The 24,281-nt window shown below is 41.1% G+C and overlaps 1 protein-coding gene across 1 annotated transcript; it reads left to right on the top strand.

Annotated features, from left to right (window-relative positions):
- The first annotated feature begins 1,788 nt into the window (after nt 1–1,788).
- edem1 (ER degradation enhancer, mannosidase alpha-like 1) lies at nt 1,789–23,420 on the top strand. Its single transcript, XM_072684897.1, has 12 exons — nt 1,789–2,372; nt 7,213–7,285; nt 10,246–10,349; nt 11,996–12,167; nt 13,480–13,663; nt 13,800–13,974; nt 14,835–14,955; nt 15,291–15,461; nt 17,550–17,623; nt 17,750–17,846; nt 17,932–18,105; nt 19,878–23,420. The coding sequence occupies exons 1-12, from the start codon at nt 1,888–1,890 to the stop codon at nt 19,965–19,967; spliced, it is 1,920 nt and encodes a 639-aa protein (XP_072540998.1). The 5' UTR covers nt 1,789–1,887; the 3' UTR covers nt 19,968–23,420.
- Nucleotides 23,421–24,281: the final 861 nt, after the last annotated feature.

Here is a 24,281-nt window from a genome sequence, read left to right as displayed (position 1 = left end):
TCAAAATTTCATGGCATCAACAAATCCCAAAAAAGTTGGGACAAGGCCATTTTTACCACTGTGTGGCCTCCCCCCTTCTTCTTACAACACTCAACAGACATCTGGGTACAGAGGAGAGCAGTTTCTCAAGTTTAGACATAGGAATGCTCTCCCATTCATGTCTAATACAGGCCTCTAACTGTTCAATCGTCTTGGGCCTTCTTTGTCGCACCTTCCTCTTTATGATGCGCCAAATGTTCTCTATAGGTGAAAGATCACACTCCATTTTAAAAGACCCCTGGCCCAGTGCAAACGTCTGAGCTTGTGGAGCTTGCTTAGAAATGGCTTCATCTTTGCACTGTAGCGTTTCAGCTGGCAACGGCGGACAGCACGGTGGATTGTGTTCACTGACAATGATTTCTGGAAGTATTCCTGAGCCCATTCTGTTATTTCCTTGACAGTGGCGTTCCTGTCTGAGGTGCAGTGATGTTTAAGGGCCCGGAGATCACGAGCATCCAGTACGGCCTTGACCCTTAGATGATGTTAAGCACGGCTGATGATGAGAACTTAAAAGTCTTTGCTATTTTACGCTGGGTAACACCATTCTGGTGTTGCTGCACTATCTTTCTATCTTTGGTGATCCTCTTACCATCTTGGCTTCAGAGAGACACTGACACTCTGAGAAGCTCTTTTTATACCCAATCATGTTGTCAATTGACCTAATTAGTGTTAATTGGTCTTCCAGCTGTTCGTTATATGCTCAATTTCCTTTTTCCAGCCACTTATTGCTACTTGTCCCAACTTTTTTGGGATTTGTTGACGCCATGAAATTTTGAATCAACATATTTCTCCTTTAAAATGATACATTTACTCAGATTAAACTTTTGATCTGTCATCTATGTTCTATTACGAATAAAATATTGACATTTGCCATCTCCACATCATTGCATTCAGTTTTTATTCACAATTTGTTTAGTGTCCCAACTTTTTTGGAATTTTGGAATCCGGTTTGTATATATATATATATTATATTGTTTATACATTTACATTTATGGCATTTAGCAGACGCTCTTATCCAGAGCGACTTACGCGGTTACTCGTATTACAGAGGTCAGAGAGCCAATGTAGTGTTAGGAGTCTTGCCCAAGGACTCTTATTGGTGTAGCGCAGCATAGTCACCCAGACCGGGAATCGAACCCCAGTCTCCCACACCAACGCCACACCAACCACATATATATATATATATATACGTACGTATACAGGTATTTATTTATATATATGCACTGTGTCTATGTTGCACCATGGTCGTTTCACTGTGTACACTGTATGTTGTTGAAATGACAATAAAAACCCACTTGACTTGACTTGAAATGTGCTATAGATTATATTATATTATATTATATTATATTATATTATATTATTTTTATGGTGCTGATATTTGCTGATCTATAATGTGTTTTTTACACACAAACAAATCTTTAGTAAATAGCTGCGTTATAGGCAGTAAAGAAATGCCCTGCTGTGTGTCTGTACGCGTAACCGGCCCTAGAGGTCGCCAGAGGTGAGGCGTGTGAGGCGTAAACCACCTGTGTCTCTCTGATTGGTCGACTGTCGCTTTAACGCGCAGCGCGCCACGCCATCAGCGCCGGCCTGCCCTCCTGAGTGACAGCGGCGCCAGCCAATAGCCGCCATCGTAGCGCCGCCGGCGTCCAATCAGAGCCGGGAGCCGGGGAGGAGGGGTTTGTTGACAGGAACTGCTAATGAAAACAGAGAGGAGGAGGAGGAGGAGGAGGAGGAAGAAGAGGAAGACGGAGTGAATGATCGACCCGTAATGTCGTGTGTGTTTCTGTGCGCTCGGTAAACCGTCGTCCACGCAAATGATGACTTTGACAGCCGTCAAAAGCAAAGATGCAATGGCGGTCGATAGTAGTGGGTATCCTGGTATTACGCGTGGCCCTCAACTGCGTCCTGTGGCTCGCCTTCGGACTGGGACCGAGCTGGGGCTTTAACTTCCCGATCCACTTCAGCTTCAACTTGCCTAGAACCCACCCGGAGCCCGAGTTCGAGCCCGGGCCCGGGCATGGGGGTTCGGCGGCCGCGCGTAATAACGCATGGTCTCGGCGCCTGTACGCGCACGGGGGCCACAACGACGGGACGTGCTCGAAAGTCAGTGCCAGCACGCCTAAGAAGTCTTATCTCAGCTTCTTCAAGGATGGCAGAGACGAGTACGATAAGAAATACAGCTCCTTCCCCGACGCGCTTAAGATCAGGATGAGGAGGATGGCAAAGGACATGTTCTACTTTGGATACGACAACTACATGAAATACGCCTTTCCAGAGGATGAGCTCAACCCCATTGACTGCGAAGGCAGAGGACCAGACATTCTCAACCCGTAGGTCACTCCCAGTACTTTAGTTTTTTTGTCTTAGCTACTGACCTCCTGCTTAAGCTGATCGCAATTTCCCAGTCCACCTTAAATAATGCGGAGGTTAGTGGTTCCTGCGCAGCGCCGGGGTGGAAATTGCTGCAGCATTTAAGGTGGAACGGAGCCTCATTCATTTTGGAGCCCCTGAAGCTGCCTGACCTCCCTTTGGCCTCCCTGGGCTGGAATGAGTAACTGCAGTGGTAGCCACAGTACACTGAATTACAGGTGTGGTGATGTGGGTAAACATGAGCTCATACTGTAGCTAGTGGACTGAGTAGCCCAAATCCATGTCCCAGTAGAGGTGTTCTACATAATGACTGGGGAAATGTCATCAGGTCTTCATCACAAGTCCTAGAACTAAACAAATGATGCAGAATAATCCTTTTAACAATTATTTACTGAGCTAAATAATACAGCATTAAATATATTTATAAAAAAAAAATTATGTGAACTTTTGGGAGGATGGGTTCATTCATTAGCTATCATGTGTGAGGTTGGCAGTGCTTGAGACCCAGTGCACATCTGTAAAGCCGCAGTACACTGAATTACAGGTGTGGTGATGTGGGTAAACATACTGTAACCAGTGGACTGAGTAGCCTAAATCCAGGTTCCAGTAAAGGTGTTATACGTAATGACTGTAGAAGCTCAAGGTAATGACTATAGCGGTGCTGTTAGAAAGTTTGGGGGGAAAAAAACGTCTGCTGAAATGTCATTAGGTCTTCATCACAAGTCCTAGAACTAAACAAATGATGCAGAATAATCCTTTAAACAATTATTTACTGAGCAAAATGATCCAACATTGAATATATTTATAAAAGAAAAAGTATGTGAACCTTGGATGAGGATGAGTTAGTTTAATTAACAATCAGGTGTGAGGTTGGCAGTGCTTGAGAGCACAGTGCACATCTGTAAAGCCACAGTACACTGAATTACAGGTGTGGTGATGTGGGTAAACATGGGCTAAACATACTGTAGCTAGTGGACTGAATAGCCTAAATCCAGGTTCCAGTAAAGGTGTTATACGTAATGACTGTAGCGGTGCTGTTAGAAAGTTTGGAAACCCTCCATTTTTGCATTTCTGCATAAACTTTAGCTGAAATGTCATCAGGTCAAATGATGCAAAATAATCCATTGGAAAATAAATAAATAAATAAATAAATAAATATATATATATACAGCAAAATGGTCCAACATTGAATATATTTATCAAAAAAATTATGTGAACTTTTGGGAGGATGAGTTAGTTTAATTAGCAATCAGGTGTGAGGTTGGCAGTGCTTGAGAGCACAGCGCACATCTGTAAAGCCGCAGTACACTGAATTACAGGTGTGGTGATGTGGGTAAACATGGGCTAAACATACTGTAGCTAGTGGACTGAGTAGCCTAAATCCAGGTTCCAGTAAAGGTGTTATACGTAATGACTGTAGAAGCTCAAGGTAATGACTATAGCGGTGCTGTTAGAAAGTTTGGAAACCCTCCATTTTTGTATTTCTGCATAAACTTTAGCTGAAATATCATCAGGTCAAATGATGCAAAATAATCCGTTGAATATATATATATATATATATATAGCTGGGGGGGGGGTGTTGGGGAAAAAAAACTTTCTCTGAAATGTCATCAGGTCTTCATCACAAGTCCTAGAACTAAACAAATGATACAGAATATATTTGATAAATATATTTATCCAAAAAAAGTATGTGAACTTTTGGGAGGATGAGTTCATTCATTAGCTATCAGGTGTGAGGTTGGCAGTGCTTGAGTCCCAGTGCACATCTGTAAAGCCACAGTACACTGAATTACAGGTGTGGTGATGTGGGTAAACATACTGTAACCAGTGGACTGAGTAGCCTAAATCCAGGTTCCAGTAAAGGTGTTATACGTAATGACTGTAGAAGCTCAAGGTAATGACTATAGCGGTGCTGTTAGAAAGTTTGGGGGGAAAAAACGTCTGCTGAAATGTCATTAGGTCTTCATCACAAGTCCTAGAACTAAACAAATGATGCAGAATAATCCTTTAAACAATTATTTACTGAGCAAAATGATCCAACATTGAATATATTTATAAAAGAAAAAGTATGTGAACCTTGGATGAGGATGAGTTTGTTTAATTAGCAATCAGGTGTGAGGTTGGCAGTGCTTGAGAGCACAGTGCACATCTGTAAAGCCACAGTACACTGAATTACAGGTGTGGTGATTGATAATCATGGGCTAAACATACAGTAGCTAGTAGCCCAAGTGGCCTAAATCCAGGTTCCAGTAAAGGTGTTATACAAAATGACTGTAGAAACTCAAGATATGACTTGCAGTGCTGTTAGAAAGTTTGGGAGTCCTCCATTTTTGTATTTCTGTATTTCTGCATAAACTTCAGCTGAAATATCATCAGGTCTTAAACTAATAGAAGGCAGTTAAACAAATTATGAAAAATAATATATATATATATATATATATATATATATATATATATATAATATTGAGCAAAAGGATCCAACATTGAATATATTTATAAAAGAAAAAGTATGTGAACCTTGGATGAGGATGAGTTAGTTTAATTAGCAATCAGGTGTGAGGTTGGCAGTGCTTGAGAGCACAGTGCACATCTGTAAAGCCACAGTACAGTAAATTACAGGTGTGGTGATGTGGGTAAACATGGGCTAAACAGATTGTAATCAGTGAACTGAGTAGCCTAAATCCAGGTTCCAGTAAAGGTGTTATACATAATGACTGTAGAAACTCAAGATATGACTTGCAGTGCTGTTAGAAAGTTTGGGAGCCCTCCATTTTTGTGTTTCTCCATTTAAACATCAGCTGAAATTTTATCAGGTCCACCAGTGGACGGAGTAGCCTAAATCCATGTCTCAGTGAAGGTGTTCTACAGGTGAGAGTAATGCATGGCATCATTTTGGTGGGAGGAATTCTACGTTTTGGGACGGCCGGGCCAAGTCCACACCTTTATCCCAACAGAAATGCTGTGGAAAAGAGGTGACCTCAGGTGAACTCACCTGTTAATTGCTGGGTTCTGTACAACTTTGATATGAATCTTCATCTAATCTCTAAAGACTAGATATAGTATAATAACCCAATTAAACAAATGACACAAAATTAATAGTTCATGCATTAATTGAGCAAAATTAAGCAAAATTGATTATTTTTATCAAAAAAAGTTTGTAACCCCTAGAAGTAGAGTGTTCGGGTTAGTGAAGTCAAGTGTTCCAACCAAGAAGATAGCCTTCAGATGTGAGGCCTTCTCATGACTGACATGCCTTGCCGACGAAGATTCCTGCGGACCCCAGGAAGAGTTATTGAAGCTCATCAGGCTGGAAAAAGTTTCAAACCCATTTCTGAATGGTTCCAACTGGCCTCCAGCGGTCCACTGCGAGGCAGATGGTGTACAAATGGAAAGGAAATTCAGCACCATTGATCCACTCCTGAGGAGTGGTGAGGTGAATGATATTACTGGACGTCTCAAAGAACCCCAGAGGAACATAATAAGGACCCACTGTCCTCTCTTGCGTTGAGAACTTCAGTGTTTTTTAGTCTGCCATCAGGCAGGCATTCAACACAAATGGTGTGCATGGCAGGATAGCAAGGAGGAAGTCCATGCTCGTCTAAAAGAAGACTGCTGCTCGTCTGAAGCTTGCTCAGGACCACATGGATAAGCCAGGAGCCAGTTGGAAACTCTTCTGTGGACGAATAAATCTGAAATAGAAGTTTTTGGTTTAAGTGAAAAGTGATATTTTTGGCTGAAACCGAACCTCGCTCCACCTGTTTAGCATGGCGGGGGCAGTATCATGGCTAGGGGGCGCTTTGCTGCCTTAGGTCCAGGGCAGCTTATGATTATTGACAGCTTATTATTACATATGAATTCTGGAGTGTACCATCAAATTCTGCAGGAGGATGTCAGGATGTAGGGACTGTACCAGTGATTTTGGGCTAATGAAAAGATATTAAATGGGGCTCACAACTCTTAACAATTCTGGCAAAATACTCAATGCATATATAGGGATGTTGTCAAACACAGGCCTTTAGAAACATCCTATACCCACCCCCTTATCGCACCCCTGTGTTATGGTATCTCTCCATGAACTGAAGCTTTCTGAGTAAGTGGGTCATGTAGCAAGATGATGACCCTAAGCACACAAGTACATCTACAAAGTAATGGTTAGTGGGGAAATTTAACATTTTGGCAAAGTCAACACCTTAACTTAATAGTAATGCTCTAAAAGAGGTGTGACCAATCACAAAGCAGTACAGAATGTTTGACTAAATCTAACTAATCTGCCTTTACTTACATTTGCCATTATTAATGGACCTTTTGAATTCTTGATTGTACCAGCAAAGACAATGCAGCAGGGCCATGCAGCATGACAATGACCCTAGGTATGCTAAGTAAGTAAGTCTACTTAGAAATGGTTAAAGTGGGAGGAATTCTACGTTTTTGGGACGGCCGGACCAAGTCCACACCTTTATCCCAGCAGAAATGCTGTGAAAGATTTGTGACCAATCACAAAGCTGTACAGGAGTTTTAAGTGAACTGGGAAAATCTGCTTTTCCCTACATTGCAGGTTACTGTAATGGTGTAAATCCTGGGTGAGGAACTCCTAGTCGTAGAGAGGGCCAGAATTCCTGTACGGTGTTGTTTCTTTCCTTGCTTAAGCTCTCCTGATTCGATTCACCTGTTGATTGCCGGGTTGAGTAAGCGTGTTGCAAAACGCTGCTGGAATCCAGGCCACATGGTGTTGCCATGTAGAGCTTAGATCTGTTCTATCGTTCGAGGATTTCACTCACATGTAATGTGTTCACTTTTCAGGTCGAACATCAACATTAACGACGTGCTTGGAAACTACTCCCTGACGCTTATCGACACTCTGGATACTCTGTTGGTAAGTGGAGCCTATGACACAAACCCTATGCACATTAGTCCCATAGATCTAAAGACAAGTGTCTTAACCCCCTAGAGTCTACGAAACGCACCGACACTTCAAATTCGAGGTTTCTCGATGTTTCTAATAATATCTTTGTGATAGTACAGCTCAGAAATACGGTTAAAATATTTCCTGAATCTGTAGAGACCTCCCTTTCCATTGCATCTCATTACCAGATCGGTACAGGCAATTAATATCCAAGGAAATTATGCAGGCAGTAGCTATTGCACTATACAATAATTCCAAACAGTAACAATAAGTAGAATAAAATATAAATAATATATACATTTGAAACCAACCGGGGAAGAAAGGCAGTGCAGTTATAAAGAATATGATAAGATAATACTTTATTATATTAAATTCTCAGTGTTACAGCAGAAAGGGATAGCAAGACACTCAGTTGCAAAAAATAAAAATAAAAATGTAGATAAATAATTTACACTATATACACAATATAAATAAAAGTATTTAAAAAAAGCAATAACAGTATTATTTACAGATTATTGCAAATGACTCTTAATTGCACATGTGGAGGGGGGGGGGTATTGCACATAGTATTTTTACATTGAGGGACCTCTGTTCCCTGAACATGTGTAAACATGTGTGTGTAGTTTAAGTAATGAAGCAGACAGAAAATGAATATACTGAATAAATATGTTTATATATTGGTTTTAAAGTAAAATGACAGTAGTGTCCAGAAGTGCAGATGCACAGTAAAGTGTAAATAGTGTAAATGAAGTAGATGTGTAATAGTGAGAAATGACACAGGGGAAAAGTGCTGAACATGTTTACTGACCTTTATTTAATACAAAAGCCTTTGTTGGTGAACACTTTGCCCTGTATGGGAGAAAAACCAATTGCATGCATTGCTCAGGTGTGATTTTGGCACATTCTTAAACACACACTCTTTAAATCCTGAAGCGTCTGTGGGCTCCTTCTATGAACTCTGAGCTTTAGTTCCTTCCATAGATTTTCTATTAAGTTCAGGTCAGGTGATCGGCTGGGCCGTTCTAGCAGCTTTTTTTCTTTCTCTGAAACCAGTTGAGAGCTTCCTTGGCCGTGTATTTGGGATCATTGTTTTGCAGACAGCAGATCTTTATCAAGAATGTCTCGGTACATTTGTCCATTCATCCTTCCTTTAGTTATATAAAGCGTGCCAGTGCCTCTGCTCTAAAAAACAGCCCCACACCAGGATGTTCCCACCTCCAAACTTCACAGTTGGTACGATGCCTTTGGAGCGATATGCAGTGCCGTTTGCCCTCCAAACATGGTGTGTATTATTACAGCATCCGAAGAGTTCAATTCGGATGGTCTCATTTGACCAGACTGTATTCTCTCAGTATTTTACAGCATTTCTCTTCAGCATGTTCTTTCTTCAGCAGTGGAGTCTCGTCTGGTGAGCGTTGGCTGGTTGGTTAAGTGCATTACTTGTAGCTGCTGATTCCAGGCCTTTCTGTAGCTCTCCTCAGATGCTCCTTGGCTCTTGGGCAAGTCCTCTGATCGATCTTTTCACTCCTCTGTCTGAAATCCTGCGGGGAGCACCTGGTGGTGGCCGGTTTATGGTCACATGATGTTCTTTGCACTTCAGGATTATGGCCCCAACCATGCTCGCTGGAACCTTCGGTAGTTGTGTGGCACCTTGGTAACGAGAGACCTTTTTATAGGCCATCAGTTAAAACGGCTGATCTTAATTTGCACTAAGTGGCAGGATTGCTTTCTAATTACTGAGATTTCAGCTGATGTCTATTTATTTCTATTTATTTATCTATTTATCTATTTATTTATTTATTTTTGTTGCACCTCTTTCTTCATACCTCATAGTTTTTTCCCTGTGTTCTTTCTTATTATTACACCTAACTTTAATAATTTATGAACATCTATGGTTGGATTTCTTTGCATGTGTGGATTGGATGGGCTGTTATCGACATCTGGTGAGAACTTTGTGTAAATAGCACCTTTAGAAATATATTTACTACCATGAGGGACGACACACCTTCACACCTGTGTAATGTGACGTGACAATAAACGTGATCTGATTTTGATTTGATTTGGTGCACTGGAAACGTACTACAGGCAGGCTAACTCTTGATGCCTTCATCCAAGCTCGAGCCATAAAACATTTAAAGGGATTAGACGCAAGGCTGTATCTGATTGCTCTCAATGGCTGAATGTGGAGCAGTTGGGCCAAACTGAACTGAACATGAGCTGACACTTCCAAAATAATCATACATGCATACATCGGGCTTCTGTTGTGGGATGGTAGTCAGTAAGGTCTGATGTAAGGTCTGATCTTCCTCTGCGCACCATCAGGCCCCTGGAGTTAATCCAGAACACAGCGGCACGGGTCGTCTTCAACGTTTCTAAGTTCAGCTCCTCCTCTTCTGCTACTCTTCAGTGGCTTCCTGTAGCTGCTGCCCTCATCAGATTCAAAACCCTGACGCTGGCCTACAAAGCCAAGACTGGACCAGCCAGCCCCTCTGTACTTGATGGCAATGGTCAAAAAAGCCGTACCCAGAGCCCTTCCAGCTTCAAGTACGGCTCGGCTCGACGCGTGATCCTTTTAAGATACACGGAAGACGAACGTCCAGACAGGAACGAACTACCCCTGGGTGTCCGAACAGCAGAGTCCAACGCTCGCTGTCTTCAAACCCAGACTGAAGACCCTCCTCTTATGTAGAGTATGTAGAGTAGTGTGTCTCCATACTGACCTCTGTATTTAGTAGTATCTGAGCTTGGAGGGATCTTCTGGATCCTAGCAATACAAACTAGCTAAGGGTAAACAATGTAGTACTTTAGGAAGTCGCTCTGAATAAGAGAGTCTGCTAAATGCCTTCAATGTAAGTGTGTGTGTGTGTGTGTGTGTGTGTGTGTGTGTGTGTGTGTGTGTGTGTGTGTGTGTGTGTTCTTTCTCTCTGCAGGTGCTTGGAAATGTGTCCGAGTTTCATCGCGCCGTCAAACTGGTGATTGACACAGTCTCCTTCGACAAGGATTCCACTGTACAAGTATTTGAGGCCAACATCAGGTACAGCATCCTGTGTCCACTGTTCCTGGATCACTTCATAAATGGTCTTATTTTAGAAGGATGCTGATTATAAGAAAAAGGATAAAGGATAAAGGTGCACGTATTCGTCACTGTACAGTGTGGACTGTACAGCGAAATGTGTCCTCCGCATTTAACCCATCTGGTAGTGAACACACACTCACACACACACACGTGTTAGGGGCAGTGAGTACACACACACACCCAGAGCGGTGGGCAGCCAACTCCAGCGCCCGGGGAGCAGAGAGGGTAAAGGGCCTTGCTCAAGGGCCCAACAGTGGCAGCTTGCCGAGCCCGGGAATCGAACCCACAACCCTGTTATCGATATCCCGGCGCTCTAACCGCTGAGCCACCACTGCCCCTGATGATACTAGACTCCATGAGGAGAGCGTTGGAGATGTTTTATTGAACACAGTGATGGAGAGCCACCCAGATAAGGAGCTCACAGTACTGTATGACAGTTAAGGAGTTCATCAGGGTTAATCTAGGTTGTTTATAGTGAATTTAACCAGCAGAGGCTGGCTTTGGATTTCTCTTCCTGTGGAGAGGTTATTAGAGCTGCCACAGGGGAGCTTGGTCTAGTTCCATCATGGACAGTTGCTGAGAGATGCTTGCATACTTGAAGTTAATCGCTTCACTTGGAATCCGACCTGGCAGAAACTCACATTAACGCAACAATGTGTAGCATTTTTAGCTTTAAAATAACACCTTCAGAATCATTGTGATGATCCAACAGTAAGGATGCACCGATCCGACTTGTTCTGCTCCGATACGATACATAAACTTTGCGTATCGTCCGATACTGATCCGATACCATTGTTTGAATTAATAAACCATACACCTCACCACGTGGGAAAGTCTTAAGGCGTCAGGATTGACGTAATCCTTATTTTACTAAATTTATTAAATAAACTATAACAAATGAACCCAGATAGAAATGAACTGAATTGCGCTAAATTTCTCTAAAATTAATAACTGTGCTGCACCTCGGCAAAGTGCTGTCCTGGGCTCAGGACTTTAATTCTGAAATTCAAAGTCTGTAGTAGCTAGCAGCTCCCCCTTCTCAGTTCTCCTAATATAGAAGGGGTGTCCGGAGTCTCCAGCCAAACAGATCGGCTCTGGTCTCTCTCTCTCTCTCTCTCTCTCTCTCTCTCTCTCTCTCTCTCTCTCTCTATTGCTGAAAATCAATAGAAACAGCAAAGCTGTGGCTTTTAAAAACAGCGACTGGGATTAAAATCTGTTAAAATTGAAATCTGATACCTGATCCAGCTAATTGTGTTAGTATTGGGACCGATATCTGATCCTAGTATCAAATCGGTGCATCCTAAAATAATAGCGAAGCTGCTGCTGCTGCTACTCCAGGGTAACTGCAGTATGTAACTTTGGAGAAGCCAGCAGCACAACGCTTGTGAGAACTGCGTAACCCGAGTCAAGTTTGTATGTAATCTGGTAATGATGTACTGTACCATGTCAGTCCACATGCTACTGCTGGTTCTGTACTTCTCAGCTTGTCCAGAAAATGTGTCCTTTATCGATGGCTCAAAGGGGGAGCCCAAACAGAAGGAATTTTCCACAGTTTCCTTTCTGTTGTTTTTCTGTTTATGACCAGTTCTGTCTTCTCCTTTCAGAATCCTGGGAAGTCTAATCTCCGCACACATTCTTCTGACTGATCCTCAGCACCCCTTTGGAGACATAGGGCTGGACGATTATGATAACGAGCTGCTACATCTGGCCCATGACCTGGCCGTCCGGCTGCTGCCTGCCTTTGAGAATACCAGCACTGGCATCCCGTACCCCAGGGTCAGCTCTCTAGATTATTGTTTATGTATATGTATTATTTGTTTATTTTTATTAAACGTTTAGGAAAACTGTCCTAGCATAAAAATACACTTTTATATGAATTAAAAACCTTTCATGCAGTCAGTGGGTTCTGAAGACAGGATACAACACTAAATGCACTAGCTATTCGGTAATAATCAATACTGTGTGTTTGAGAATCAATACAGTATTGCAAAACACATCACTAATATAGTAATATTCTAACTATACTAATACTAACCCAATATATTGATTTTCTTCCGCCCCTGATGTGTTGTCAGGTGACCTATCTGTGCATGGAGGAAAGGCCTTATGATCTCCTTAGGATCATTATTTTTGAATAGCTTATTGACCAGATCATCTATTGTGCAAATCTTAGAAGCCGTGATGTGCACAATGATCGAGTCCGATCACTGATCTGTCAATTAATTGTCAGTTTATGGAACTGCTGAAGACTGAGTGTTTAGGCGATGCTGGACTAAAATACCTGCATGTAATTCATTTTGCTGCATTTGTAACCATACAGAAATAACTGATATTTCTGCTATTCCAGGTGTCTTTAGTCCCAGTTTCTACATTTTATAAATGTGTATCTGTTGTTGTCAGAATTGAGTTTGGCAGATATTTCTACAAAACAGATATTGGCCCCACAATAGCCAGAATTAGGTTACCTTACTGTGGTTGGATTGGATTTTTTGGGTATTCAAGAAAATATTCGCCATAAAAGAATAAACTAATTTAATGCACAAATGTGAAATAAAATAAAATAAAATAATAATAATAATAATTATATTGGAAGTTATATTTATTAATTATTTAGGTATTTTTTTATTTAGTTATTTATTTATATATATATATATATATATATATATATATATATATATATATATATATATATATATATATATAATGTGCTTAAAAAATAAATTAATAATAATTGAATATAACTGCCAATAACATACATGCACAGTTATAATTAATATTATAAATATTTTTTTGTGTGTATTATATTGGCCAAAACTGTGCATGTATGTTATTGGCAGTTATATTTAATTATTATTTAATTCTTTTTTTTTTTAATTATTATTGTTATTTTTTTTAAAGCATCATTTCAGGGTAAAAAATCATACTAATTTACTTTTTATAAAACATTTTGTGCTGGCCTTCTTGTGTTTACTGTTTTACTTATATTAAACTGTGGTTTCCTCATCTTTTTACAGACATAACGAATATTTTACTAATCTGTTTTTCTCTCTTTAAGTTGTGTAATTTGTGTAATTTGATTAAATCACAGGTAAATCTGAAGAGTGGCGTGCCTCCCGACAGCATTAACGAGACGTGTACGGCGGGGGCTGGCTCTCTACTGGTGGAATTTGGCATCCTGAGCCGTCTGATTGGAGACTCCACGTTTGAGTGGGTGGCCAGGAGGGCTGTCCGAGCTCTCTGGAACCTTAGGAGCAACGAGACCGGGCTGCTGGGTAAAGTCCTGGACTCTTCTCTCATACAGAAATAGAATGTATTGAAAACATATTGCATTATTGTGATTAATTAAGCATCTAATCATATGGATATAGTGATGTATTTCAGTTCCTTACAAGCTTCTCTCTGTTTCAGGGAACGTGGTGAACATCCAGACGGGTCAGTGGGTGGGGAAGCAGAGTGGCCTGGGCGCGGGCATGGACTCTTTCTATGAGTACCTGCTCAAGTCCTACATCCTTTTTGGGGAGAAAGAGGACTACAGGATGTTCACAGCTGCTTATGAGAGCATTCAAAGCCACCTGAGGAGAGGGTACGTACGCACGTATGTGTGTGTGTGTGTGTGTGTGTGTGTGTATGTGTGTATGTGTGTATGTGTGTGTGTGTGTGTGTGTGTGTGTGTATGTGTGTGTGTGTGTGTGTGTGTGAACATCTTTGTATGTCTATAATATGAGGGACACAATAAGTTGCCATCCAATCAAAAAGCACTGTAATAAGTAGGGGTCTTTATAGTTTTCTTTCATATTGATAAATTTAATGGAGATCAATAACTGTATTTGAGATATTTATAGCAAATATATTAAATATTTATTTTTAATTGTGCTGCTATTTTAGCACAATCTACTGCTGTGTTGATCTGAGCATTTATTTGAATATTTATTAATTTCATATATAATATTTTTATTTAACAGCTTCTTTCTATTGATTAACGACCATCTAAACCAGGAATGTTCTGATCTGATTCCAGCGTATTAAAAAAAACAAACAAAAAAAAACACCTGGATCGGGCCATCTGTAATGTAAACTGCTGAAGTTGGACTTTATCATGCTAGTGACAAAATACTTCATGTGTCACAGTAAATCCTTGTATCTCCAAAATGGTAACTTTAGGAGAATAAAAAAATAGAAAAAAAAGAAAGAAAACAAAAAAAACCCAAAAAAACTTTCATTGGAAATTAATGTAAGATTTTGCAGCGTTTCTATTGGTCGATTCATCATGACATTTTTTTCTTTGTTAAAAAGTCAAAAACTGAGGTACAGGGGGGTTTTGTGTGACAGCTGGTCATAAAACCATTGATTTTAAAAACCTTTGAGTGGTAATGTAGCTGTGTGTGTGTGTGTGTGTGTGTGTGTGTGTGTGTGTGTGTGTGTGTGTGTGTGTGTTTTCTGCAGGAGGGAGGCTTGCAATGAAGGAGAAGGGGACCCTCCCCTCTATGTGAACGTGAACATGTTCAATGGGCAGATCATGAACACTTGGATTGATTCTCTTCAGGCGTTCTTTCCCGGCCTGCAGGTGCGTCCTCTTGTCTGTCTGTCTGTCTGTCTGTCTGTCTGTCGGTTTTGTCCCCATCCACAGCAGTGATTCAGTAGCACCAGGTTTCAGTGCTATAAGCAAATGAATCAGGTATGGGGCTTTTTTTCCCGTCTGCCTTGCAATGCAAATGGTTGTGGTCACAGCTCGGTTTCCCTGAACGGCTGTTTTGTTTTCCTGTAAGTGTTTTTCTGGTCGCTTGACACACCTGCGGTTGCAGTACTGGATTTAGTGTTTCCTCTGATTGTGTCTCAAAACCAGAGCTAAGGTGATCTCTTTCTAAAGCTGTCGTCGTTCTGTCCTGGTTCTTTTTTCAGGTTTTAAATGGAGATGTGGAGAACGCCATCTGTCTGCACGCTTTCTACTATGCAATTTGGAGGCGGTTTGGGGCACTGCCCGAAAGGTACAACTGGCAGCTGCAGGCCCCAGATGTGCTTTTTTACCCTTTAAGACCAGAGCTGGTAGAGTCCACATACTTGCTCTATCAGGTACAGTTACCCTCTCTCTCTCTCTCTCTCTCTCTCTCTTTCTCTCTTTCTGTCTTTCTCTCTCTCTCTCTTTCTTTCTCTCTCTATTTCTCTCTCTCTCATTCTCTCTCTCTCTCACTCTCTCTCTCGCTCTCTTTCTTTCGCTCTCGCTCTCGCTCTCGCTCTCTCTCTCTCTTTCTCTCTTTTTCTCTCTCTCTCTCTCTCTTTCTGTCTTTCTCTCTCTCTCTCTTTCTGTCTTTCTCTCTCTCTCTCTCTCTCTCTCTTTCTCTCTTTCTCTCTTTCTCTCTTGCTCTCTTTCTCTCTCTCGCTCTCTCTCTCTCTCTCTCTCTCTCTCTCTCTCTCTCTTTCTCTCTTTCTCTTTTCCTTTATTAGCGTCTGTCTCTCAGTCTGTCCTGTCTGTCCCTTAATCTGTTGGGTAATGTGTATATCATGTCAGCTCTACAGGAGAACTTTCAGTGGACGTCAGTGTAAAAAGTAGGCATGTCTCGATCCGGTTCAGTGTCTCGAATGAGAGGGGGTGGGTAGGGTATGGATTGGATATCTGCTTTTAAGGTTCTGATCCACTTCCGATCTTTAGGTTTGCTGTGTCAGAGCGCCATCTGGCATCCTCTAGGCCCCAATAATAGACATGATTGTCAACGTCTCACTATTCAATAACTACCCCAGACAGAGTTCACCTGTGACCTTGTTTTGGTGAGCAAAGCCAAACCGAGCTTTATGTGAACTGCTAAGTGCTGAGATGTTACCAGTTAGCAGCCAAAACAAAAGCTTAAGCTGGTACTAATGCTAACTGTCCATTCCACCTTAAATAGCACCACAGTTACAGTGCATACATCTCAGCAGCAGAGCGCAGCTGCTGCATGATTTAAGGTGGAGCAGAACATTTGGGGAAGAGGAAAACTTCTTCAGCTTACCGTTAGCTCAGAGCCTCGCTGTAAACGCTGTGACGCAGCAACAGCAGACGACTCCCAGAGCTGCAGGTACAGAGTGAAGGAGTTAATCTGTCAGAAGAGCAGGATCTAAACGCTTCACTCTTCCAGAAAATGTTGGTCTAATTTCTGCCGTTCTTCTCCACTCTGCCAAAAAACTCCCAGTTTGGTTGTACTTGAACAACGACACAGATTTTCAATACTATTTTCTCCATTTGAAAGGATCTAATGTTCCTCTCATCCCGACTTTACTCCTGAATTCTGCCTGGTTAGAAACCGAACTGTAGTGGAAATGCTCTGTTCTACCAGCGGGAGAACCACACTCCTGTCTATGGCTCTAAACCAGCTCTGAACGGTGCATTCAGAATCGAGAAGGAGTCTAGCGCTAATGCTAATGCACAGACGCAGTAAGTGATCTGACTGCAGAGTAGTAAAAGAGCTGGGAGCTGAATGGTCAGGTGGGTCAGTCAGACTGGACTGTAAGATATTGAACACTATAGAGTTTAAAACAGTCGTTGCTCCAAACAAAGTAAATCGGATTAGAATTTAGTCTGATTACAGAAACGGGTGCTAAAAATAGTGCTTTTACTGCTGTTTACTCTTGCAGATTAGCACATTTTACCTTAAGTTGTGGGGCTGTATTATTCATAGAAACACAAAGATCGGATTGTATTGGCTGATAGTCGTCATTAATAAACTCTGATCAGATCCTTATTAAAAAACCTTAATCGGGACATCCCAGTAGGGCTGTACAATATTGGACAAAACTGACATTGCGATACTTTTTTGATGCAATATAAATTGTGATATTAAGAAACACAGGAAGTTATACCACATTTCTCCAGAAGTCAGTGATTCAACATGTCATGATTATAATGCATTATGTGTATTGAAACTAGACAGATATAAATGTACCTCTGATAGATCGGTCATGGAAAATGAGAACAGTGTGACGCTAATTGTAGCATTAAGGGTATGATTTCATTTGTCTTGCATGACCTTGCATGTCTTGTGACGTTCCTATTGCACATGTGCACATTGCGATGACCATGCTGAAACGATATATTGTGCAGCCCTTCATCCCAGGCAATATTTTTGCGTGACAGCAACGATATTTCTACAAACACATGGTTCAATTAATTCCTTGCTTTTTCCACAGGCCACCAAGAATCCCTTCTACCTTCATGTCGGCATGGACATCCTTCAGAGCCTTGAACAGAATACCAAAGTCAAGTAGGGATTTTTATATATATATATATAGATATAGATATATAGAGCACAGCTGGAGTCCTCTTAATGATCTAGATATATTTGTGCTCTAGTTTAGTATATCTTACACATGTGACCTTCCAATTGCAGATGTGGCTACGCCACCCTCCATCACGTGGTGGACAAGTCCAAAGAAGATCGCATGGAGAGTTTCTTCCTCAGCGAGACCTGCAAATACCTTTACCTGGTTTGTGCAATTTCATATAGTCTTATACTCTTATTTTTTTACATTTATTGCCTCTTGCTTAGGAGCTTGTGTTGTCCTTCTGCAGCTCTTTGATGAAGACAACCCACTGCACAAGTCTGGGAGTCGACACATTTTCACCACAGAGGGCCATGTGGTGCCCATAGACCCACGCTTTAGGGAGAAAAGCTGGGAGGAGCAGTATCCGTGTGAGGAACCCAATAAGGAGCTCACCAAGCAGCCTCCAGCCAATATCAGCAATGTAAGAACTACAGCATGCAAACAGCCTAAGGCACTACTTTTGAGTTTATATGCAGAGAGTATTGCAGAGAGGTCTGCCTTTTTTTTACCTTAAAATAGAAGCTTTAGGATCATTCTGATGCTCCCCTGACAGTAACAAGGAGAACAGCATCTCAGTCATTCCCACTCCGGGCCAGACGGAGCGCTGCTGCTACTGCACTATGGAGCTTTGGTGGTGGAGCTGTAGGAGAAGAACCTCTCTCCAGAACTACTGTGTAACGCTGCGTAACCCATAGAGTCATATTAGTGTAAAATCCTGCAGTATTATGGCCTCAGCCCACATGCTTCTCTACCTTCAGATGCTGCTTCTGGATCTCCCAGCTTGTCCAGAAATGCATGGAAGCAGCTGTCCATGAGGGGGCGCTCAAAGTGCGATTTTGTAGTTACTACAGTAGTGCAAAAGCAATTCACCCCCTACCTGTAGAGGGGGCATAAGAGCAAATATTATACTAGTTCTCTCATAATGCTGCTTTAAGGACTGCAGTAACCGAAGGGATCAGATTACCTCACTCGCAGTGCCGGAGTAATGTGATTACATCGGGAGATCATAATGGTCAGCCCTCAGCCAGGCTTAAGCCCACATGGACCACATGCTACCCACACACTTTTTGCCGGTAAGGGCTGATCACTCACACTTTCGGTGTGTTAAATATGTGGGAAGCTGTGATGGCTGCTGTTATAACAAGCCTGGAATTTAAACACCTGGTCAAAATAAGGACAAAACCTCAACAGAGGACAAACTTCTGTATGTTTTAATACACAGATAATAGAACATATTTTAATAAATAAATACAATGTACAGTTTTAAAAGGTTATGACTAGGGCTGGGTGATATGGTAAAAATACTATATCACAATATTTAATGTATACTTTTTCTTTTACGATACACAATATTTATTATGATACATGTAATCACCGAATAAAAACATCAGTAGCGACAGATTCTTATAAACTGCTGTTCAGAGACTCTCCCGTACTGAATACAGTGATTTATACTCATCATCTGCTGCTCTTTATTTAATTAAACCAAAGACAAAGACAACCATATTTACCATTTTTGACATTTTTTTGTGATACAGATGGAATTTGGCTTAAGTGTTGGTCAATTACAGAGTTGTGGGTATGCCAGTCCCAATATTATCATCAACTTATCATACAATATTTTGACATGACCACTTTTTTTTTTTTTTTTTTTTTTGCTGACCTCGATATTGGTCGTTGTGTTTACTTGCATGTTTGTTTACATAAGAATCAACATCACAAATATTTTACCCAGTCACACGGTATCAATTATCAGTTAGTTCTTGTCAGGCCTAGTTGTGGGTTCAGTGCCCACCTCATGTCCACTATGCTGCCGCTGTCATCTAAACCAACCACCCACCCACCCAACCAACCAACCGCAGAGCTGTGTACGGGCACGGGTTGAAATCTGCAAAATCTGCAATATCTAGGATCAATCTAGAACCAGTCTAGGTTCCGTGTGAGATGATGCTTCTGCAAGAACAGTTAAATCTATTGAACTTTTAACACATCTTAACCAGGGGTGCCGATAATTGAAGAGGGTGCTTTATACTCCTGTCTGTATGAACGCAAAGCAAACCAGAACTAAAATCTAGCAGTGTATCATTTTCTGCTTGGTCTGGACCGAGGGAACCCAACTACACGAATGAACATACCCTGAAAGTGCCGGAGGAAAACATACTTCTGACCATTATTTCCATATGTCTCTTCTAGTGTGAACGCATCCCTGAGGAGCGCCGCTATGCTCTACCTCTGAAGAGCATGTACATGAGACAGATTGACCACATGGTGGGCCTTTCCTGACCACCGTGCTGCTTCCTGAAGGCTCAGCGGTCTCAACACTAAACCCCCTGGAGGGGTTCAGCAGCATGGCTCTCCAAACTGAGAATTTTTTTTTGCCGCCTTCTTGTTATTGTTTATTTGCACAATAAGCTTTATTATTATTATTATTATTATTATTATTATTATTTCTCACAGTGAACCTCATTAGACACACTTCCCAAAGTGCTGGTGTGTGCTCTTTTTGGTGAGGAGTGGTTGGTCTGGTTGTAGGCATTGCTGCATTCAGGGCAGGCCTGTAGGCAGGACGTTCATGGGAGGCAGTGGGGATCATTTGTAAGGAATACTCGGACCCCCAAAGTGAGGACCAGTTCATCTTATGCAGACTGCATCATACTGTTAACCTACGCACCGCATGTTACCGTACACTTCAGCATTTCTTGGTAAGGTATTTCTTTCTAAGTAATAATTGGAGAGTGGAAGTTCTCAGCGTTCGCTGAAGTACGAATGATCTCTGCTGTCCAGCCCCAATTCAGGGCTGACTGGCTGGTACTGTAGAATCAGCAGTGTTGGGTGCATTAATATTATTATTTTTTTGTCATTTTAATAACCTCAAACCTACGATTCAGTTTTTTTTTTTACTCTAGCTTCTCAGTGCTCTTGCCTTTTTTTTTTTTTTATTATTAACATTTGACGTTCTCACAAAGGGCTCTGCATACCTCTGCATTCAGATGGCATGTCTTCTGCTCCCTTCCTGAGGAGCTATCTTCAGTGTGAGCTTCTACTTCTCCACTGTTCTTTCGAGTCTGTACCGTATGCCTTCCAGAGACATGGACTTTTTACCGTGAATCAAACTGTTTACAGAACTTCCATTAACCCCAGCAATATATATAAAAACTGTTTTCTGTGACTTTCTGTTTCTGTTCACAAGTTCAAGCTTTTGCACTGCAGTGCCCCAGCACAGAAGAGGTTCCTGCAGGCTTCCTCCTCCCTGCAGTTGAGTGAGGATGTGACTTAGAACATGGCCCTCATTGCCTGGTTTCTTTAAGGCAAAATATACAAACGTTCAGGCTGTTTCTCATCAGGTTTATAGACGCCTAGTTAGAGTCATATCATTGACATAACATGGAATTCCACCAGTGTTTTTTTCCTTTTTTAAATTTCTGCATAATTCAATGGCTGAGATGTAAACCGAGGTGGAGGGGAGGGGTTGGTGTGAAATGGTTCGTTATAAAGAAACCTTAACAACAGTTGTGGTGAATGGGGACCAGGGGTGACCATGACCACCACACCAATATAGCCATTTTATTTACCCAACCAAACCCACCACTGTAGGTTTCTTTAGAGTGGAGCATTTGACACCAAGCCTGACCTGCATGACGGCTTATCATTTAATTATGCTGAAATTTTGTCAATTTTATGGAATTCCCCTTTAAAGTACTCATAAGGGTTATGAGGTAGATGCCTTCAAAGGGCCATATATGCTTTAAATACCATAATGATCAAATTATTATTATTATTATTATTATTATTATTTATAATTTAATGTCTGTGCCTTATACATCTTAGGGTCTCTAGATGGTCTTCAGGATCAGCTGGATGATGTCCTATTGCATTCATACAATAGAGACTGAAATCTTGAGAATGGGAAGTGTGTGTGTGTGTGTGTGTGTGTGTGTGTGTGTGTGTGTGTGTGTGTGTGTGTGTGTGTGTGTGTGTGTGTGTGTGTGTGTGGTTAAGTCTGTGAGGTTAATGCTGATGTTATCTGTGAACAAAGCCATAAAAAGGGTTTTTGTGGTGTTGGTAAAGGGCTGTCGATCAAAGTTTGTGTGTAGAATTGATGATCTAGATCTAGATGATCTGTGGAGTGTGGAGTCTGCCATCGCGGACAGTGTTTACCCATGATTGATTTTATGGAATTTGAGGGGTTGTTTCTTACTTGGTTGGTTTCATTCACATAATAATTCCAGGGCTCTGAAGGATTAAATATGCAACGTTTCGAGTCTAGTTGATTTTAAATGTGCTTTTGAGGAAATTTACGATTGCTTGAAACTTGCACATGAGGGTTTCATAGGGATTCTTGAACTTGCCATATAGCCTTGACTTGTATTAACCACAAATACCATCATTCAATCACTTACATGTTGTTGTTGTTGTTGTTTTTTTCATCTAGTACTTTTATTTGAGGCGATGCTTTGTTTTAAAAAGCTAGAAAAAGCATTACATTGTAGTGGTCATGCGGTCAGTAACCTTGTATCTCCAAAATGGTAGCTTTACAGGAGAAGGAAAAAACCTTCTGAGCTTTCAATGGAAGTCAGTGTTAAAAAGATTGGATGGAGCTATTAAGGAACAACGGTCAGATTCATGTTCTGCCAAAAAGTGGAAAAACTCTACAGACTCAGTTTTTGTGTGACAGCGAAGGTCGTCTTTACTTTCACATCTCGACGCTGTCCGGAAAAACTTTGTATATCCAAAATGTCAACTTCTTAAAGGAGGGAAAAAATTGTAACTTTTAATGACAATCTCTTTCCCCTCATCACTCTTAAAGCATCTGTTAGCTGATGCGATGTAGCTGGGGACCCAGCACTTTCCTCCAAGTGTGCATGTTTGGAGGAGATGTGTGTTAAGTCTTTACCCTTCTGCTAGGAGCATTGCTATAGTTTTTGTTTTGGGTGGGGGGGATTCAGGGGGAACAAGTGGGTTAATAAAACTTTTATTGTAAAAATGTATTTTCTAATTATTTTGGAGAGTTTCTATTGGTCCATTAACCATGAAAGTTTGACCATAGGAACAGCTGCCATAATCACATGTTGGCAAAAAAAAATTGTGCAAAATTGAGATTTCTGATTATGACGATAATATATGAAAATACTGCCTGAACAAACCTTTATATCTTCATATTTGTCCTTTAAACATATCTAACTCTGTTTTTTCAAACTTGCCTTGAAATGTTTATATTTTCCAGTTCTCTTATGAAGATACCTTTTCGGAAATGCAAGGTTTTCGTAACGACAGCAGCTGTGCTGTGCTCCTGATGACCGCTAGCCTGAGGTTATTTACCTCAATAATTGAGGTAAATAAAGAACCATCCAGGCTGCCTTAATGAGAGTCAGAAGGCGGTAATGTGAAGACGCATTGCCTGAACCGTTGACTTCTGGTGTGGTGTGATGGGGTACTACAGTAGTTTCATGAAAAAGTTTGGAAGTTGGAGCAGAGAATCTGAGACGTCTGCCCAGCTTTTAAACAGTTCTCGCGTCAGAGAGGAAACTCAGGGATAATCTTAGATAATCGTCTTCATTCTAGGCCTGATTTAAACCACAGTTGCAGCTGAAGGTAGAAAGAGTGAAAAGCTCCAACACACTTTAGCTCCACATGCTGAAGGCTGACTCGTTGTGCCACAAATACTTGGGGGATCAAAGTAATCAGTGATGTCGTATGTAAGGATTTTATGATTAATAAACTGTCAGACTGTTTCCATTTATTTTGTGATGTTTTTTTATTTTTTATTATCCCTCCTTTAAATGAAATTTATTCAAGTGGTTATTTGATATTAAAGTGTGTGTGTGTGTGTGTGTGTGTGTGTGTGTGTGTGTGTGTGTGTGTGTGTGTGTGGGGGGGGGGGTCGTCATCAGAGGTCTTCTACTGATCACAACATATTTATTTTATTTATTAGATTTATTAGATAACAAACAAACTGATTTTTCAAGAATATTACCAGTTAGCCATAACATTAGTACAGTAATAACACTGTAATATTATATATATTGTAATATAACAGTATTAATATTGTCTAGTCAAATTTATTTGTATAGCTTATTACAACTGTTGTCACAAAGCAGCTTTACATAATTATTAATTATTAAAAGACAAAAAAAAGAAATAATGTAAGACATGAAGGATCAAAGACCCCCAGTGAGAAGCCAACAGCGACAGTGGCAAGGAGAACCTCCCTCAGAGCTGGAAGAAGAAACCTTGGGAGGAACCAAGACTCACAAGGGGGACCCGACCCGTCCTCCTCTGATCAGAACTATTTATAAATTATTGATAAAAGTTACTAAACCATCTAAACTGTGGAACTGCTCTGATCATAATCATAATATATTAATCAGGGTGTAGTAGAACTTAATATAGTCATGGCAGTGATGGTCAGAGTGATGATAGTTAATAGTGGTGATATTAATAGTGGCAGATAGTCAAGAGTCTATTTAGGTTTGAACATGGTCAGTAGACAGGTAGCAGTGGTAGGAAGGGCCTGCTGGTAGGGGGCAGCTGGTCTGACGCAGGTAGAGGGGACCTCAGCGGGCAATCTTTCAGCAGGTCGGGATGGTTGACCATTTA

This window comes from Salminus brasiliensis, chromosome 7 (genome assembly GCF_030463535.1).
Source record: "Salminus brasiliensis chromosome 7, fSalBra1.hap2, whole genome shotgun sequence".
Taxonomy (NCBI): domain Eukaryota; kingdom Metazoa; phylum Chordata; class Actinopteri; order Characiformes; family Bryconidae; genus Salminus; species Salminus brasiliensis.
The sequence above is the reverse complement of the archived record's forward strand: the minus strand, read 5'-3'. Positions and strand labels throughout refer to the sequence as shown.

Bases quoted from the DNA above. Each gene is read 5' to 3' on its own strand.
- edem1 (XM_072684897.1), top strand. From the start codon at position 1,888: ATGCAATGGCGGTCGATAGTAGTGGGTATCCTGGTATTACGCGTGGCC. The intron at 2,373-7,212 runs GTAGGTCACTCC...TTCACTTTTCAG, and splicing joins GGACCAGACATTCTCAACCC to GTCGAACATCAACATTAACG. The intron at 12,168-13,479 runs GTCAGCTCTCTA...ATTAAATCACAG, and splicing joins CTGGCATCCCGTACCCCAGG to GTAAATCTGAAGAGTGGCGT.